The sequence below is a fragment of the Xenopus tropicalis genome, chromosome 2 (genome assembly GCF_000004195.4).
Source record: "Xenopus tropicalis strain Nigerian chromosome 2, UCB_Xtro_10.0, whole genome shotgun sequence".
Taxonomy (NCBI): domain Eukaryota; kingdom Metazoa; phylum Chordata; class Amphibia; order Anura; family Pipidae; genus Xenopus; species Xenopus tropicalis.
In genome coordinates, this window is record NC_030678.2 from 26,335,874 (window position 1) to 26,356,172 (window position 20,299).

At 38.9% G+C, this 20,299-nt stretch overlaps 1 protein-coding gene across 13 annotated transcripts in view; it reads right to left on the reverse strand.

Moving 5' to 3' along the window:
- Window positions 1-18,962, reverse strand: part of robo2 (roundabout guidance receptor 2) — a 627,127-nt gene extending 608,165 nt beyond the window's left edge. For 4 of the 13 annotated variants that reach the window (XM_031896595.1, XM_031896602.1, XM_031896596.1 and 1 more), the window contains exon 1: window positions 18,281-18,961. In XM_031896595.1, coding sequence (XP_031752455.1) covers window positions 18,281-18,416 — 136 coding nt within the window. In that variant the 5' untranslated portion in view covers window positions 18,417-18,961. Of the gene's footprint in view, window positions 1-18,280 lie in introns of all 13 variants that reach the window. The other 9 variants (XM_031896599.1, XM_031896601.1, XM_031896594.1 and 6 more) reach the window with 5 other exon arrangements.
- Between the last annotated feature and the right edge of the window lie 1,337 nt (window positions 18,963-20,299).

A 20,299-nucleotide genomic window follows, 5' to 3' on the forward strand; every position in this document is an offset into this window, starting at 1 on the left:
AGAAGATCAGGTCATTTGGCAACCTCGCCAAATGAGCATATCTTACCATATATGGCCACCTTACAGCTGGCCATACACATGTAGATTTTTAAAAGAACTTTTGGTTATCGTACAACCAAGCTTATTTTGATGGATACAGAAGTCCATCGTCCAGGCAGGCGTATGCTTAGTAAAGCAGAAAGTCAAACTTAGACACAAAAAGCCATCTTTTTAACTCTCTACTGCAAGGGTGCCTGCTTGGGCCTGGGGAAAAAAGACAGAAGAAGATCCCTGTGGAACTGGTACAAGTTTCTACTAACAGGAGTACCGGCTGGGGCATCAGGTAAAATATTATAATCATCCCCCCACCAAGTGATTTAGAACTCCTTTTATTCTTCTACTGCAGTAAATATTTACTGCAAGTACAAAAACCAAAATGACTATTTTGTGCCTCCCAAGGTCCCCGAATATCATTTAACAAAGTTTGCAGCCCAAAATCAACGGTATGCTGACCTAGAAGCTGGCGTGTTATGTTCATCAAGCGCATTCCAAATGAAGTTAAGAACAAGAAGCAACTGTTTTATTACATTTTCCCAGTCAAAAGGTGCCAATATAATACAAACCAAGTGCATTCTAGATAGAGCTTCCAAGTTCAAGGGCCTTAAATCAATGGTGTCTGGCACACAATATCATTTTCTTTGAAGATTACAAGAGGGAGAAAAGTGAACCAGCTGTTCTTTAATCTTAGTGTTTATCATAGGTGAATGGTTTTCATAAATTAGAATTTTAATGAAATTGCTTGCAACATTTAACAAACAATTTCAACATATCTGTCCTATTAGTGTATCTAATTATGTGAGTATGCCTCTTCCTGCTGGTTCTCTAATGCGCCTGATACTTCAGAAATAATGCTAATTCAACACTGCCGTATTTACATTTATTAGGAAAGATAGTGTAAACCCCTAACTATACTGTTATTGTTCCAAACTATTGGCTACGTTTTCCCTTCTTCTACCGTTTACTTAAACAGCTTGACTTGCTTAATGCGCCCAACATCATTATGTTAAATGGAAACCATCAATGGAAAGGAGAGTCTCTCAGAACATTAAAAGGAACACTATTATCCAATTATTTCTCCCTTTTTTTAATATTTCCATTTCTTTTCTTTATGCATGGCTGATTTGTTCTGCGCAGTCTTTGTTAATACAAATATCAGGTTTTCTTAAATGTATATGTTGTATTAATGATTAAGTTGTTTCTTCGCTATCCCAATCACTCCTAATCCTGTTAAGTGTTTTAATCCTGCAGTCACATAAACACCAGGGGGCAAATGTATTTATTTCACATGAAAGCATGAATTGTAAAAAAATCTTGTTTACAATTTTTTGCACATGTTTTTTTTATTTGCACTATTCATTTTTTATAAAGTAGTGAGATTAAAAAAGAAAAACACTCAGTAACACTCAAAAAGGACCCTAACCATGAATAAAAAAAAATGCACTTGCAATTTTTATAGTACATTGCCCCTAGGTTACAGTATATTTAACCATAGTGAAAGAATGTAAAAATATCTTCTGGGGCTACAAGGACAACAAGTCCACCCAGCATGGCTGTAACTAAAGTTGAGATCCACCAAGGCAAGGCCACAAAATGAGAAGATCTCAGGCTCAGGCAGGCCAGTTAGTGAGCCCCACATGTATACATTTGGATAAAAAAGGCAAAGAGAATGAGGAGATCCACCGAAGCAGGGTCACAAAATAAGCAGATCTCAGCTCAGATTGGCCACACACACTCTAGTCCAAATGAAGACCTGCCACTCAGTCAATTGGTGAGCCACAAATGGAAACAGAGAGTGCACACTCTCTTCAATCTTCAGAAAAAGACCCAATTAACAACTCCAAATAAATTCAAGAATATTTAAAAAGAGAAAGTTGCACACCTATATACTGTATATATTCAAAGTACAAAAATAACTTATTGATAATAAGTTTTGGGCAAAAATTGGTCTTCACAGTATATCTGTATTCATTAATGGCTTTTTTTGGAACACAATGTGTTCCATTTCCACCATTTGCAGAGCCCTTATCATAGTCCCTTATATGAATTACTAATTCATTAAGAGGCATTTCTGATCCTTCAATAATTTGTTATATTTGTCATGATTATCATCATTCCACAATGAATAGAATGCCACCAGAAGGCAGGATAGATGGTCACCAGTTGGTGAGCCCCACACACAGGCCTATAAGTTGCCAGTCTGGAGGGACTTGGTAGCTTGTACTGGCCCATGTATGGGCAGCTTTACTTGTCATAGCTCCAAGTGTCTGAAATGGGGGATATGTTTCTGAGACATTGAAAATCAATGACTGGAGTATATACTTATATACGGTATATACGGTATATATCAACCCAAGGCACGATACTACCCCAAGAAAATGCTGAACACATTTGATATTCACCATTCACTAAAAAAGAGTGTAAACAGCTGTGTATCTAAACTGTGAGACCTTTAGGCCACACCCAATATTTTGTCTGTAATGACCCATAAATGCCAGTAATGTGAAAATGTTTGTTGTTTTTTGTTTTTTTTGTTTGTTTGTTTTTTTTTACACATTTTGGAGATATACATTTTGAGACATATAAATTGAAACCCGTTTGCACATGTATATTTACCAGTGGAGCAGCAATTATTGGAGAACAGTTCATTACACATATATATATGTAAATAAAAATCAATGCATTTAGTAGGCAGGCCAGGATTTACTGGTGGGTATATTAGCCTATAAGTCAGGGGGGCATATGAGCACACACAAGTTACGGCACACATTTTGGAAGTAAATGGAATATTTTATAATGTACATATAATTCAGCAGTTGTTTCAACGCATCTACTACTCTGGGGACTTTTTTTAAAGTGAATACAGGAAAAACAATGTGCACAGAAGTAATAGAGGGGAAACAAACATTGATATTTAGTTCCACAGGAAGGATCCCACTTCACTATACAGAGCTTACAACCATTGCCCTTTTCACCGAGGCTTCAGTTCGCCATGTGGCTGCTCTATCGCCTACACACTGAGGGGGGGAATTAATGAGGAGAAATGGATGATTTCCATGCCTCCTTAAGGTTCTTTTCTGAATGGCCCCACAAACTACAGGGATGTGACCCCTTCTACACTCTGACCCACCCCCTACAAAATCAACTCAGCTTATATTAACAATGTTCCAGCAGCCTGAAGCATACATGCATACTTTTCTTCTATTCAGGCCCAAATCTAACAGAGTGGTAACCTTTAAATTGAATACTCTGCAGCACCAACTGGAAATGATAAATATGAGAAACCACCACAGCATGCCATGAGCATAATAAATAGAAGGCTGCATTCCAGGTTATACAGGTCAAGGGACTCTTGGGAGAAGTGTAATGCCCTTTATACTTCTCGGGGATGTAGAATCCCTTGCAATATTTGTGTGGTTGTATCAATAAAATGAACCAGAATAGTTATTAGTTACATGAGTTTTGTCAACTGGTTGGCTTAAAGCCTTATTCTTTCATATGTGTTGCAGGATTCTGAGATGCCTTTTTTACTTGTGGGTAATCAGACAGACAGAAATGGAACATGCTACTGTAGCATGATACTGAGAATATCATTGTAATTGTATATATGACTGCCCTTCCAATAATGCCTCCCTTACATTCAAGAGTCACTAATCTGAATATATAGCATTTCTGCAATCAAAGATCTATTTTCCTAGGTTTACCTGTTGCTCTTGGCTGAACACATGCATTTGCTTGATGGGCTGACTGCTATGCTACTATGTATTTATATACGTGGGAATACCATGCCACTCCATGATGCCCCTTCTCTGCCACCTGATCAGTGCAAGGACATTACAGAAACTTTAAACTTCAAGTCTCCAATAGTGGGCATTGCCAAGCACTGGGGAGGGGGGGATGTTTACATCTGGCGTCTAACCTGCCTCCCCCCAGACTTGCTACACTAGGCACCACCCTACAGCTGGCAATATGACAAAAATCATTGCTTGGAGTCACAATTTGGAAGTGTACCTATATCATTTCCAGAAGACACTCTGGCATTTATGAATATCATGCCCCAACATATTTAAACATTGTAATATGATTATATCACGAGTCAAATAAAAACCTAGTAGAAAGCTTCACTTATTTCCCCATCATATACAGATGAATGAATTTAACAAAATGCATCATTCTAATTTAATATATAATTATTATATATCTATTTACTTACATTGGTGCTTCCTTGTTTACTTATATGCAGAACTTTATTATTTATGTCTATATGCAACCAATCCCATCCTCCCAGTCATAACACCTTTTAAACATCATATCCCATTAAATGAAATTATGCCGTAAAACTGAAATCTTGCACAGGAAATGTTCCTCATAAGGTACAGAGAGAAAAAACTGAGTGCAACCATTTAACATCTAATTGCTTATTGAGTCCTTTCGGTGCTGGAATGTCACAATGAAATATCAAGAAGCTTTCCTTTCTGCATAACCTACAGAACCACTGTCAATAACCTCTAACCCTATTATCTTGCTCTGTAGCCCTCCACTACCTCCAGACAACCTTGGGCTGTCACGGCAATTACAGTAGTTCAGCTGCAGCTGGAGGACTGCATGTTGGATATACAGAACCTACCTTATATTTATATATCCAAGCAATATTTTTACCTATGGGTATGTTATGCTTTTTAATGCCTTTTGCGACCAATCTGCAATTATCCTTATGACTATAAAGAAGAGGATGCTTTCCAATAAATAATGAATAACCTGACTCACTCCCTCTAGACACCATGCTGCCCTTTTTAATGCCTGACCATGAAAACTGAATGAAAATAAAGCTACACACACAAAACAATAGTTGTTAAAGGAACAGTAACACCAAAAAATGAAAGTAATTAAAATATAATGTACTGTTGCCCTGCACTGATAAAAGTTGTGTGTTTGTGTCAGAAACACTATTATAGTGTATATAAATAAGCTGCTGTGTAGCCATGGGGGCAGCCACTAGTGCTGGAAAAAAAGGAGAAAAGGCACGAATAAGAGCTTCAATAACTTTTATCTGGGATGTCATTAGATCTCAAACAGTAAGAATTTAGTGAAGAAGTGAATAAGACAAGATAAAATGGCATCAATGATATATATATGATCCAATAAAGATTAGTGTTTAAGTCCCAGTGTGAATCAGCATTTTTATATATTCAGGTATTGGATCCCTCATCTGGAAACCCGTTATCCAGAAAGTTCCAAATTATAGACTCCATTATAAAATAATTCTAATTTTTGAAAATGATTTCCGTTTTTTCTCCCTGGTCCCAAGCATTTTGGATAACAGGTCCCATACCTATACAGTTCCGTAATTTGTTACTTTCTGGATATACATATATATGTATATATATAAATTGAAAATTAAAAAAATGTTATCCTACTCACTTGACAAGTTTGAATATAAAATCTTCCCTAACAAATGGATCAAAATCATGCATTGCAAAGGGGGTACATAGATATACAGTACATGCTAACACATACTTATAATGCTGGGATATGAAATGCATATTGATATCATATCCCTTAATATCCCTTCCGCTTCCAGATGTCAAACACACAGGCCTAGAGTCTCATTTCTGAATAATGGCATCACATTAGTATTTTGCATATCTTTCGTACAATACTAGATATGAAAGTAGATTGAATAAAGGAGTCTGGCAAGCATAGAGCTAGGCTTCTCTAGTAGCATAGATGAATAAAAAAAAATCCTGAACCTTTCTTTACTTTTAAATAATACAATGGGTCAATTACGATGTCACCAGTTGCAAGTGGAAAGGGGCACTAAGGGGCAGGAAGGGAAATGCCTGTTTGCTTCCCACTGCCAGCAAATCATAAATACAGTGCTACCACACCCAGGCAGCTCTATATTCATAGAGGGAAGGGGGGATCCTTTACCTTTAAGGGCAATGACAGATGGGGTACTTGACTGCAAGGTAAATCACAGATGCAACGTGGGTGGCATGACGACAGTCTTTCATTGCCCTAAATGATATACAGGTAAGGGGTCACATACACTGACCTTGAGTGCAGGTTCTAGTGCACTAATGGTGCAAAATTGCACCTCTTCATGCTTATTATAGATGCTGTTTGTTGCTGGACTGCCCCATGACAGAGCCCCTCTGTGGCTGGTGCCTACCAGCACTCCTTAATTCATTATCTGAATGATACACAGATTAGGGGATGGGTGGGGGGCAGAAGGGGAATGCCCACATGCGAGGAGCTGTTGCCAGACGCGCTGACAGCGGAGCAAATTACAAAGTGCAAAACACATGGCAGGTTTTTTCACTAAAAAGGATGATGTTATTAACTGGTTATTTACTGTAACTCAGTCTTCTCCCTATTGCTATAAGCCACCTAATACCCGCTGATCACAAAATCCCTTTGCACAGGTACCTGCGGCTATTTTATTCGGCTGTCTTAGGGCAACAGGTCTACAATGAAATGTATACAAATAAAGAGAGACAAAATATGTTACCTCTGTTGAAAAAAACTTGTAATATCAGTGCTCTTCTGCTGTTGCAAGTGGGGTATACAGTGCAGGTATGGGATCTGTTATCCAGAATGCTCAGGAGCTGGGGTCTTCTGAATAAGGGATCTTTACGGAATTTGGATCACCATGCTATAAGTCTACTAAGCATTAATTAAACCCAATAGGGCTGTTCTGCCTCCAATAAGAATTAATTATATCTTAGTTGGGATCAAGTACAGGTACTGTTTTATTATTACAGAGAAAAGGGAATCATTTAACCATTAAATAAACCCAATAGGGCTGTTCTGCCCCCAATAAGGGGTAATTATATCTTAGTTGGGATCAAGTACAGGTACTGTTTTATTATTACAGAGAAAAGGGAATCATTTAACCATTAAATAAACCCAATAGGGCTGTTCTGCCCCCAATAAGGGGTAATTATATCTTAGTTGGGATCAAGTACAGGTACTGCTTTATTATTACAGAGAAAAGGGAATACATTCTTAAAAATTTGAATTCTTTGATTAAAATGGTGTCTGTGGGAGATGGGCTTCCCATAATTCAGAGCTTTCTGGATAACAGATCCCATACCTGTATATTGTATGCCTTTATGTTTCACTGTGCAGCTGGGTTAGTAGCTCCTATTTACAAGATTTAAACCATTTGCGGTGTGTGTTATATTCAGACATTAAAGTCAGACATTTCTAATTCAGTTTCTCACAGTTTGGACACATTTCCCTATGCAGAAACAAAGCTAGAGTCTGAGAGTGTTTTTGAAATAGCAGACTGTAGCAAGCCATGTGTGTAATGGATAAAAGTGATTACCTAATCATTTTCCTGCCTCAGGTGAATTTCCTTACAGTCAGTCACGAAACTGGAACCTATATCCACAGTACTGGATGCACTTTTTCCCCCCCTCCCTGTGAAGGCTATTAACGGAATTGTGCTTATAAATAAAAGAGAGATGGTCGGCTATAAGATTGGGAAGCTCATCTAGTGTGTTTAAGAAGAAAACTGGTGTTTGTCCCTTAAAATCTAGGGCACATATTGATTGCCTTAATTGAAAAGGCTCCTGAGATTCGACGACTTTCATCTTAGTGCTTCTTCTAAATTTAGAAATTCAAAGCAATGAATAAGTTAATAGTCCCACTTAAAACAGCATAATGTTATGTTTGACATAGAGAATAATACAACGGATGTGCTTAAAATTCCCCAGGATAAATGCTGTGAATGAGGCAGACTAATAGGCACATAGTTGCTGTATTAATATTTTTATAGAGGCTTCCTTACAAAGGTTTCATTTCCCAAGGCCTTCTAAGACAAGTGGGTCCATTATCATTTATCCCATTGAACAGAAAGCATCATGTGGACTGATCCCTAATGTTAACTAGCAGTACAACAACCTTTTTGTATATAAATACCAGCCTTTAGGTTGGGGTGGGCACTGATGTCACTTGGGAGTGGGGAAATGGGTGAGCTAGGCAGAGGAATGGGCAAAAGGAGAGGCAGAATGGGCAGATGGGGTGGGGAATTGGGAGGGTAGGTTGGGATGATAGGTGGGACAGAGGATTGCCTCTATATAAAAGAGTCAGGGAAGGGAAGGATCATAGGTAGGTTGCATAATACAGGCATATGCAGGGCCCATAATACAAGCACTGGCCCTAGATGCCGATTTGCCAGTTAGGCCGGTCAAATACAACCCTACTTGGAAAAAATATAGGCATCACATTTCTCTACTGTGAACAAGAAGCCCAAATATTAAGCCATTACAGGGTTGAAAAGATTCACCTATCTAGATTGTAAGCTCTACAGGGCAGAGATATGCATCCTCTTGTATTTTTGACTTTTTGCAATTGTACCTTGTATTTATTTGTATTTATTGTTATACTTTGTAATTATCTATTATTATCTTAACCCCCTGTTTGTATGAATCTATTCTACTGTACAGTGCTGTGTACATACAGTAAGTAGTGCTTTATAAATAAAGATATACATACATACATACATGTTGGAGAATATCCTGGTTGGTCCTGGTTAGCTCTTTCATTCATTCCTCATACAAAAATGGTGGCTCAGGGAAAATATGCACCTTGTGCTTGTGGGACACATCGGATGCAATTGTGGCTGTCAAAAGTCCACAAACACACACTGATTGGGGTCATAAATGAGCCTTTAAATGAAGCTACACTCCCTTTAGCTATGCTATTCTTCTAGCTCTGGCCAGGACATTGGCTTGGAGTGTTGCTGTCACAGAGATCTATGGCTGGAGGTCAAGTGCCTCTAACAGCTAATTGCATGCTCCTGTTCCTCATGTGGGGACTCTGCCGCTGGGTTTCATTTATGCGGCTGCAGGTAGAACTAACGTGTCAGATTGCCAATACTCCAATTAGAAAGTGGGAAGAAAAGAATGACAGAGAAAATGTATCTGGTAGGCAACTATAATTTGCTGGAAAATACTTCTGTGCTTACAGTGATTTACAGAGCGACTTTAGTGCTAGCAACCTAGCAGCATACGCTCTGCTCCTATTTCTGGAAACACTGGAAAAGGCAAAGCAAATTAACTGGAAAAAGTTGGGTTTTCCCTTTTTTTTTTTGTAACCCACCAGCATTAAACAGTCTTGTTGATTTGTCACCCATTACTCATATGCTTCTTCTTTTAATGTACTTGCTTTATATATTTTTTTAGCCTGTTGGCTTTCAGAAGCAATATATAAAGGTGCTTAACAATGAAATAGGATAGGCAACATCCTGGGGTAGATCTTATATACACATAAAACTTTCCATTTTCTTACAAAAGGGGTTGTTCACCTATTAATTAACTTTTAGTATGACATCAACATTAATATTCTGAAACAATTTGCAATTGATTTTCATTATTTATTTATTTGTATTTAATTTTTTGGCTGCCAGGGTCTGTGCCCCTCCCCTTTGAAAGCTAGAATGATGTAGAAAAGGAAGGCAAATACTACAAAAACTATACAAAATAAATAAGGAAGACCAATTAGAAAGCTGCTAGGAATAGGGCATTCTATAACATACTAAAAGTTAATGTAAAGGTTATTTACTGTACCCCTTCAAGGAAAGTCTTGCGGCACTGACCTTTGGAACTTCCTTTTGACTCAAGTGACTGACTAGGGATAGGTAAGTTAAGTAGTAGAAAATAATACAATTACCATTTGGGGGGGGGGGGGTGTTATCGTTTAACTGAAATTAGCATATGGATAGCCTTGGTGGAGAATAGCAAAATTAATAGAAAGGGTAAAAAATGAAAATCAAACCAAAGGTTTACAGAGACCAAAGGTTTTACAAACTTTTACGCTAAAACCTAACGCCATTATATTTCAATAGCTGGAGGAAAATATACATAGTGCACTTAGTTGTCCTGCTTTACCCCACGGCAGACTGATGTGCTGACATCCCCAGCTTACTGATGTGCACCCACATGCATGGTGTATAAAATTCATACTATTTCTCCCTTACATTAGTCAATACATTGCCCTTCCTGAACCTCATAATTTTCTGTATGAAAAATCCTAGTCTGCCCATACATCACACATTCTTGCAAGTCAATACATCCCTGCCATCCTTATCAGCATGGTATACCGCTGTCAGAGACATATACAACAAGGTGAGCTTTTATTCCTACCCATGGATCCCACTCCTTTTTGTTTTTGTCTTCAGATTTGAAAATGTGAAAAAAGCCAGTGGACACCACCAGGGACCTTTTCCATCATGGACACAAGCTTTAAATTATGAACTGCCCCTGTCTATTTATCTAGCCAGCTACTACCTACCTAACTAAACAGGCACACCTACTTAGTAGCACATAGCCCAGTAAGCTCATGAGTTGAATATAGATGCCATCAGTATCATGTTTCAGATTGAAGAGAAGTACATGAAGTAGTCAGACTGGACCAGCAGAAAACCATCCATGGGCCCTGCCAACCCACACCCAATACCTACCTGGCCTCCCCTGTCGCTCCTCTGCTGCCCTCCCTCCCCAATTGCGGCAAAAGTAAGTATAAGGTGTACCCACGGGGGGAAGGGGCCGGCAGTGGTTGAGTGGGCGGGAGCCCCAGAGGAAGCATGGGGGCCCCTAGAGTAGCAGCCCTAGTGGACCTTGCACACTACAGTCTGACTCTGCTTGGGAAGTACAATACACCTGCGGGCTGCCAATACACGTGGCATGCTTGGGGCTGCATATAATGCCAGGAAAAGTGGAAAAAGCCAAGAAAAGGAAACTCCTTTGCTATAACTAGCAGTCTATATGAAGCACCTTTTGAATTATTTTCAAACTGATTGGAAATAGGGAAATTTGCAACAGCAAACAGAGCTAGAAGTCATAAATAACCACTGCCTGTTCATAAAAAGAGTAATGCTTTGCAAATGTACATATCCCCCTCAACATAAACATCCATAGTGTACTCTATGCAAAATGTTAGCTCTTGAGCTGATGTAGACTACAACTCCCAGCTTACTCTAAAGGCATCAAATTATGATTTCCAAACTATGGTTTTTGACGTAACCTGAATACTAACATGACCTTGCCAAAAATGTGTGCCTTACTGAACTATGGCAGATTGATTCATTTTTATCCCTTGAAAGATTTAATTAAAAATAAAGGATTCAATCTATAAATTCAGAAATCGTTCAGTTATATATAATATAATTAAGACATATCATTAAAACAGATATATATTACAAAATTATGGGAGACAAAATATTTCTGCCAGTTTTCCCGTGAAATATGTTCCCAATCTGTTATCCATAGCCTGCTGCCTGATGTTCCATCCATAAGTAATATCAACAACATGGATCAATGTTCTGTATGTAAATCAATATCCGTGTTGTAGCAGTGATGTTAACCTCAGAAGATAAAGTATATTGCGAATGTACACTCATTCTGGCCCTTTTTATTGCCTTATAGCTATTCCTGGCAATGCTAATTCACAATATTAGCCATAATATTTATCACTGTTCATAATTAGCACTTGCGAGAATAGGTGAATTTTTAGATTTTATATGTGTCTTCAGTCATTGGACATTACATTAGAGCAAGAACGGATTTCTTGTACAGGAAGTGGGGACAGTTATCTGGACATGGATATTTCTATATAAGATTATTTGAAGCACCCAGTGTTGGACTAGCCCATGTATCAGTTGGCCCTCCTGCTTCTAACCACTTGATCTATTTCATGGTCATCCCCTATTTCTGTAAAGGAACATAGATGGAAGAACAGATTATTAAAAATAGACTAGGAGAAAACAGAGGTTGAGTGAGGACAGAATGAAAATAGTTTGGAGAGTGGGCCTATGAGCTAAGGTTTTCTGGTGGTCCCCTGGCATCCAGCCAGACATTGGAAGCACCATCCCTTAAGGCAGGGATCCCCAACCAATGCCAAATAAGGGCTGTGGTTGGCTATTTGGTAGCCTCATGGGGGCAGCTGGCCTGCAAGAGGCTCTGCTTGGAGTAAAACTGTGTCTCTGTGCTTCCAAAACTTGTCTCCAAGCCAGAAATGTAAAAATGGGCACCTACTTTGAAGCCACTGGGAGTAACATTAAAGGGGAAGGTAAGCAACATGTTGCTCACAAGATACAGGTTGGGGATCACTGCCTTAAGGGTTCTAACACTGGGATCCATTGATTATCACTTGCTGGAGAGTTCTTGATGGTTATATAGGTTATAATATGGCACTAACGTTTGTTGATGAAGTGCTAACCTAAGAAAGAGTGTGCCCTATTAATCTGTAGTATTCCCATACATCACAAAAATACCAACAAAGTTTGGTTGGTAGGATACATCACGTATAAATAATGTTCTACCTAACCAGGGGCAGAATAACAGGTACACTGTCAATGCAGGGTGGGCTGGGGCTCCCTTCTGAGGAAGGTCACATAATTTAGAAATGTCTGTCTCCCGGCCCTTTAGCAGTTAGAAGGGCTGATAGTTGACTCAAGACTCTACATTAAAGAGGAATCCAACATAAAGGTACAGTTGACGGAGCAGAAACATGTTAATGGACATAGAACTTCCCTTGGCATTCATTGATTACCCCTATTATCAGCTGGAGGGCTAATAAAGGGTGCACCATGATGTATAATATATAATGAAATACAATAAGAACTATGAACCTTTATATATGCCCCCCCCAAAGCAATTAATAATGAAGCCCCTTGAAAACAGGGTTCTCTTGCACTTCAGTCTGAGACAGATGCACTACCAAGGGTGCAACTAATACATGGGTTCAGCTGCTTTCTCTAAGAACTATGTGAACTGCATTCTTTAGCACTTTTTTCCTGGCATTAAAGGGGTTGTTCACCTTTAAATTAACTTTTAGTATGACGTAGACATTGATATTTTGAGACAATTCGCAATTGGCTTTCATTTTTTATTTTTATAGTTTTTCAGTTATGTAGCTTTTTCTTGATCAGCTCCTCAGTTTGGAGTTTCAGCAGCTGTCTGGTTGCTAGGGTCTTGTTTACCTTAGCAACCAGGAAGTGGTTTCAATGAGAGACAGAAATGTGAATAGGAGAGGGACTGAATAAAAAGATAAGTAATAATAAGTAATAACAATAATAATACTGATCACAGAGCAATAGTTTTTGGCTGCTGAAGTCAGTGACCCCCATTTGAAAGCTGAAAAGATGTAAAAGTGGCAAACTATAAATAATAAATCTATAAAAAATAAACCATGCCTACTAGTCACAAAGTTGCTTGGAATAGGACATTCTATAACACACTAAAATTTAACATAAAGGTGAACTGCCCCTTTAATGATTGAACCCTATTAATTTCTATGGCTCTAAATACATATTTGGTTGATTTTTTTTTTCTTCTTTATTTCATTGTACGAGTGGGTTTAGAGGGAGATTATTCAATTTAAGGAAGATATATATAGGCTCCTTCCTAGAACTCCTTCCCATCACTCATGTGTTTGCTTTGCTGGTGACTTGTAGATGAATGACAAGATGGCTGGTTTTTCTTATGCGCTCACAGATAAATGATCAAATGCCTGCTAAACTAATTCCCTAGGAACAGAATGGTTCCTGTGGTGCCAGCAAACCCCTGTTGCATTTTCTGGTATATTTGCATGCTAGGAAATTCTCTATTTCATTGCTACCGTTTGTTCCACATCAATATAAAGCTGTTATAAACACATGTGCCCGGAGTATATGAACCAAAGTAGAGCAATTCTCCATTGCTACAAACTTCCATGATACAATATAAGTAATCCTTATGTGCTTGTGTAAGGGGATGGTTTAGACAACAACTAAATACTATAGGTGCACAGCCATCCCTTGGTACATTTTTCCCAGCATTCCAAGGGAATGTGCCCTCTTATTGAGAGTGCTTTGGGGTCACATTTGGTCAGGTTATGAGGTGTACTGTAGCATTCAGCCTGGACAGAAGGGTCTATCCACTTTTAGGTGGGGGGGATTGAACTAAGTCAAAGTAATAAAGGGTAATTTACTTACAAGTAACATTTCAGAAGAAAATGCAGTGTTTTTTTACATACAATTTAAATGACAGAGTTCAACATTAGAGTGATGTACACCCGATCCTTGTGACGCATCTATCTGGCCGCTGTGGAAAACCTGAAGCACCTGGTTTGGAGGGGCAGTAGCTCCAGGGTTCCCACAGTGGATTATATCAGTAGACAGAATAAAGGCAGCAGCTCTCAGCACAACGATATAGAACAGTAGAAGTGTGTGCTGACACAAGTACCTTAAGGGTAGTTAACCTTTAGTATGTTATAGAATGCCCAGTTCTTAGCAACCTTTCAATTAGTCTATTTTTTTTAATTTTTTGCTTTCCTCTTTTGACTTTTTCCAGCTTTCAAATGGGGGTCACTGATCCATCACAAACAAAAAACTATTGCTCTGTGAGGCTACAATTTCATTGTTATTTTTCCTTTTTATTATCTTATCTTTCTATTCACATCCATTTCCATGTATATTCTAGTTTCTTTCTCAAATGTGGACCCTTGCAAACATACAGCTGCTAAAATTTCATACTGAAGAGTCGCTGAATAAAAAGCTAAATAATTCAAAAACCACAGGTAAAAAATGACCAGTTGCAAAATTTTATTTTTTAGTACAAACTGTACTAAAAGTTAATTTAAAGGTGACCAACTCTTTTAATGAATGCTGGTATTAAACAGTGGGTGCCAAATCCTGCTAAATCCTGGATAGAAATGTCAATCTGGAAAATTTCTGACCCCTGTACCCTGCTTACCCTAGATCAACCAGTGGCTCAGGGGCAACATGTTGCTCACCAACCCCTTGGATGTTGCTCCCAGTGCCCCCAAACCAGGGAGTTATTTTTGAATTCCTGACTTGGGGGCAAGTTTTGGTTCAATAAAAACAAGATTTCCTACCAAATAAAGCCCCCTGTAAGCTGATAGGGTGCATAGAGGCTGCCTAATAGCCAATCTTAGCCCTTATTTGGCTCCTCCATGAACTTTTATGGTGCTTGTGTTGCTCTCCAAGTCTTTTTCCATTTGACTGGGGCTCACAAGTAAGAAAGGTTGGGGACCCCTTCCCTAAATATACAATATGACCACCCCGTATTTGATATTTTCCAGAGCAAAGCTCCAATGCTTATACACCAACAGAGCACAGAACATATTAATGAATGCACATCATTACAGACACATGAAGAACAAGCATTACCATTAATAATAAAAGACAATACAGCCCAAAGCAGCCTGAAAAAGAGACTTTTATAGTCACTCTAGTTCCTTTACCAAACACAAGCAAACCTGTGCACAGCGGTGGCTAAACTACAAATGTACTGTAATGCACTTTTTCATTCTATGACAGAGAAACTGTTGCTGCTTTCATGTGACTAGGAGTTATTTGTGATATAATACAAGGCTGACTTCAACACTGATAGGACAGGATCAGTCATAAAATGATTTACTTTAGCAAAAAGCCAATATAAGAAAACCAAATACAGTTAGCAAGCCCGCAGGGTTTTTATTATTTATGCATACTGGCACGTTAATGCCCAAAAACTAAATAACAGTAATCGGCCGCAACACTGCATTTAAAATTAAACATTCCACAAGATCCTTTTAAAATGTATTATTCTGTAACAATCCCAGCCAAACTACCATAGTGCAAAACAAATGCAAATATATTGGTCGCTCTTTATTTTAAAATGGCACTTACCTCCATGCATTGGGATACTCAAAATTCTACAGAAGGACAATGCAAGTTGTAGTATTAAAGGGACAGTATGCCTACTTTTTCAGCATTAGTTCAATGAATAGGGCTTGTGCTGAGCATAATTTTAATTAAGAAAAGTCTATGGCTGAATGATGGCTTCATTCATCAATAGTGATATAATTTTTAAGCTACGCAAGACAGAAAGAAATTGTATTTTGGGTTGTGTTTTTAACTTCCTGATTCTTGCATGGTCTTCTGCTTAAGTTAAAAGGCAGAAGAAAAGGTGAAGGGAGCAGGTTGTTTATATAGAGCTCATTATCTCTATTTAAACTAACTTAATAATAATTATAGTGGAGTTAGTACTTTCAGGGTAGTAATTCCAGGAAGTTGCCAAAAGGACAGGAAGCAAGGTTTCAGCACACTTACATAAGTGTGAAGTGTGTATACCAGAATGAGTCTGGTATAGAAATCTGATGGCCTAGACTTCCAAGATAGGGTGTTTGGGTAGAAAGAAGGAAGTAATTCCCAGAACAAGGGCTCCTAAGTATTACACCCCAAAATGTCAGTTCAATTAGTTTGATTCTGCCTTTAGGACCATAGTGCATAATGTTTATCCATATTATCCATATGCCATAAGTTTATGTGGTTAAATAAGAAATGTGTTCCTTAGCCTCCCAATAAGATGTTTTCCTTCATTAGTGCTTAACTAGACCAAAATCTAATGCTATTTGGCCAATATACAATGCCACTTGTGTCCATATATACAACTGTAGATCGCATAACTATAGCCATTTTCCACTTCTGATCCATTATGGGCTTTTCATTTATGATATCATTAGAAACCAATTGTGTCTAATTGGATCATTCCAACTGCAACAGACCATGGAGCTTGCACCTTTAAATTCTTCTGTCAGAGATTTGGTCCTAACTGAGAGCGCCAATAATGTACTTTGGAGTACATTTTTTCATCAACCCTTCTGCCTTAGGTGTGTTTTGTTATTTCTTTTGTCATACCTTGACTTGGCTTTGAGCGCCGCGAGAGCAAAGTTAATTGGTTGCAAATATGTGTAGATATAAACTGGCGCTTTATGTATCATTTTCTGATGACTTGGCTATTACAGAATGGGAAAAGGTCCTACAACTTTAGCTTTTAAAAAGTACATTATGATAAGTTATATGATGCCATATTCCTCTTTTATGTGAGATCAGTCGGAAAGATTTAACTCACCTGCCTCTAACCGTATCTTTTTATGCATCGTGTGTGCGTTTATGCATTCACGACTGTGAAAGAAAAAATAACTTTCACACCTAACAACCAATTTTCAGGTCTAATGTTTTACTGCACCGATAATACCTTTGCCCTGACAGCACAGGCTAAGTGGCTGCTGGAACTTTTCCATGGGAAGTAGGGTAGGAGATTTGCCTTAATGCAACAATGGATATACACAGAAAGGAGGGGGGCGGAACAAGCACAGCTGGGAGGTTGCTGTAAATTATTTAAACTTCTTTTTAATGTCGTTGCATCTCTTTAACCTTAGAACATGGCACTGTAGTAGAACGGAAGCAGAACATGTTAGTAAGGCATCTGTATTGCTTATCAGACGGGGAAACAAAAAGACAGACTGTTCCCAGGGAACACCCCACATGACCATGTTTATAATGGCAACACCGCATCACCAGGGCAAAGCCAGCTAAATGCCATTGCTATTGGTGGGAATGTGCACACAATGTTTACTGATGATAAGTAAGGAGCTTACTATTAGAACTGATACATACAGTCTATTCAGCTACAAAACTCCCGGAGGGTAATTGCCAGTGCATTAAAAGCTCAACATAGGTGCCTAAGGGTTAAGGCAAACAAGGGGGAACTTTATTGTTTGACATTTATCTCGCCATGCTTAAGCTAATTTCCATTTTAAACACAACTGAAGCTGTCTGTGATTCTCACATTACAAAGCATTTCTCATCTGCCTATATGCAATTCTTCTAATAAGGTCAATCTAATTTACCTCTATAATCACATCAGTGTGAGAATATTAATCTCGCTTTGGCGCTGGAAATCCACAGCAGCCACCTTCAATTCAGTGACCATTGAAAGCCTGAGCCGGATGAGTCAATAGTGTTGCTCTGCCCTCGATATGAATATGATATTTCTAGCTTGCCCTTCAATATTCTGCTATGTATCCGGTTGTGTCCCTTGGCCTGGTTGTATTGCTTGGCACTGGCAGTTCCTATGCAGTATGGCAGACACCAAACTTGGCAAATGCTAGGCATGCCTTCTGTAAATACTGGGGAAGCAATCACAGAAGTTTTTCCAAAAAACTTTCCCAATATGCCAGTATTTCAGTATTTATACCATCCTTTTCGTGTTTGTTTGGCAGTGTTGTACTGATACAACACAATAGCAATCACATTTCTTATTATAAAGTCTCACTCTGATTTGCGTAACACATATAACAGGCACCGCTCAATAAAAACCCCACCACAAACATCCTAGTAACCCCCCCATTCCAACAGTCTCTGAAGCAAGCGGTGCCTCGGTATTGGCTGGAAAACTTTCTCACTTACCCCCTTTCCAGTGCTTCCCCTTGGTCCTACTAATTTTGCTTTGGGTCACCCCACTGACGAACAGCATAAGGATCAGCAGGAATTCAGGAGAAGCTGCCCTCTGCCTTAGTGAAGATAGCATTATCCAGATGTTCATTTCACACCATTTCCAGCGTCTTCCCCCTTTTTTTTACTCCACAGTCCTCTTTGCCTAGGAAGGAGTCGTTAATCAGTGAGAAATCGGAGCACGTAGTCGCGCTGGCATCCTCGGATGCTGGAATAATATCTCAAAGATGTAGCCCTAAAGAAAGGCACATTTCTCTCCGTCCCTGCTTCATCAACACACAGAGCAGGCAGTGAGCTATGCTGCCAGTGTTATGACTGTTAAAAGCATCTCTCCTCTGCACTTGGGTGATAGGCAAGATATATCCCTTTGTTTTCAGTTACAGATTGATTGACAAATATAAAAACAGTAATAGCTGTGTCCGGCCAAGAAAGAAAATATGCCAGGCATGGGGAGAAAAAAAAAAAAGAGAGAAAGAAAAAAGATGAGAAGCAGTTTTTACTGACAGCTTCAAGCTTGGCTGTGTGATCCTAATAACCGTGCGACGAACTAAATTGGTCTTTTAAGAGTAATAAGGCTTCAGTAAAAGCTGGTGTCACTGCCACTTGGGTAGAAAGTGCCGGCTTTGTAAAATCACCCAGGACCCTGTATGAGATCGACACAGGCACGGAGCCCAAGCTGAGAATGCTAAGGTCTGAACAGAGTATGCACAGGGTATTATTTCATCTGTCTTATGTGGAGGTGGTTACTGGCTATACATTGTAGTGGTACACATGTTTGGAGACCTCTTATCTGCATTGTATTAGTTTGCAGGATTCTTTTGGCCCTATAAAAATAGAATTTATGAATCTGCCGGACACTAATTATTTATGACACTCTTTAAAATATTTATCAATTCAGAAGGAAACTACAAGCCTGTTCTACTTTATACTGCACAAAACAAGACAAGATAAGAAATCGTTTGAAGTACTAAATTGGCTTTTTTTGCCTTTTTTCCCATATTTTGCCAGTTATGTTTATGTTTAGATTTCATGCATAAAGTATTTTTATAGCAGAGTCGGACTGTTTAATATATATATATATAGGAATGGTAATCTCAGGGCTGCATGCAAGACTGCATTTGATTCTCTATACCTCTGTTCTGTTTGTGAATAGTCTGCAAATATTATATTAAAACACCGGATACCCGGGCGGCAATTTAATGCACGGCTGTTCGTGTTTAAACATGCATGCACAATGTGGCTTTACATTACCAAATCCGACACAAGGCTGAGCCTGCACTATTCCATCTTCAAGTATTTATCTCAGTCAACTTTGTATTTAAATGATGTTTAGCGCTTCACATGTGAATGATAATGCCTAATGCCAATCATAAATTATGCAGCTTGTATTATGCATTAAGGCACACAGAATATCGAACACATTAGCAGAGCTGTCAAGGTGCCAATTCACTTTTGTGGGAGAATGGCAGCGGCCTGGGTACACTCTGCATTAATATACTGCCTGGTGGAAGTGGGGCAGTGGGACTTGTCTCGTACACCCTGGGAGGCTTTATATGGCATGGGCTGTTGACAGAAAAATCTGTAAGAGCAAGAGGTTAAAAGTACTCAGTACAGTAATAAGTCATAATTACAGGGGGTTGAGTTAAAAGTCTGTACTTAAGGGATTAGGGTTGCCACTCCTCTGGATTTTAGCTATCCGGTTCAGCACTGAAAAGTGGACAAAATGCTGTTGCAGCACCTTACTAAGTCTGCCTGTTACTGCCCATAACATCATTAACTCCACCCCCCTATGCCATTGAACTGCCCTGAAACATCAACACCACCCACTCCAATAATAGGTCCATTCCCAGTCTGGTTTTACTAACTTGGTATGGCAGATCCAGACTGGCAAGAGTAGATTCTGGCAAACGCAAGGGGTGCTGCTTAAAGTGCCAGGGCCTATTTAAAATTCCAGTCTAGGCCTGGGGTATGGTG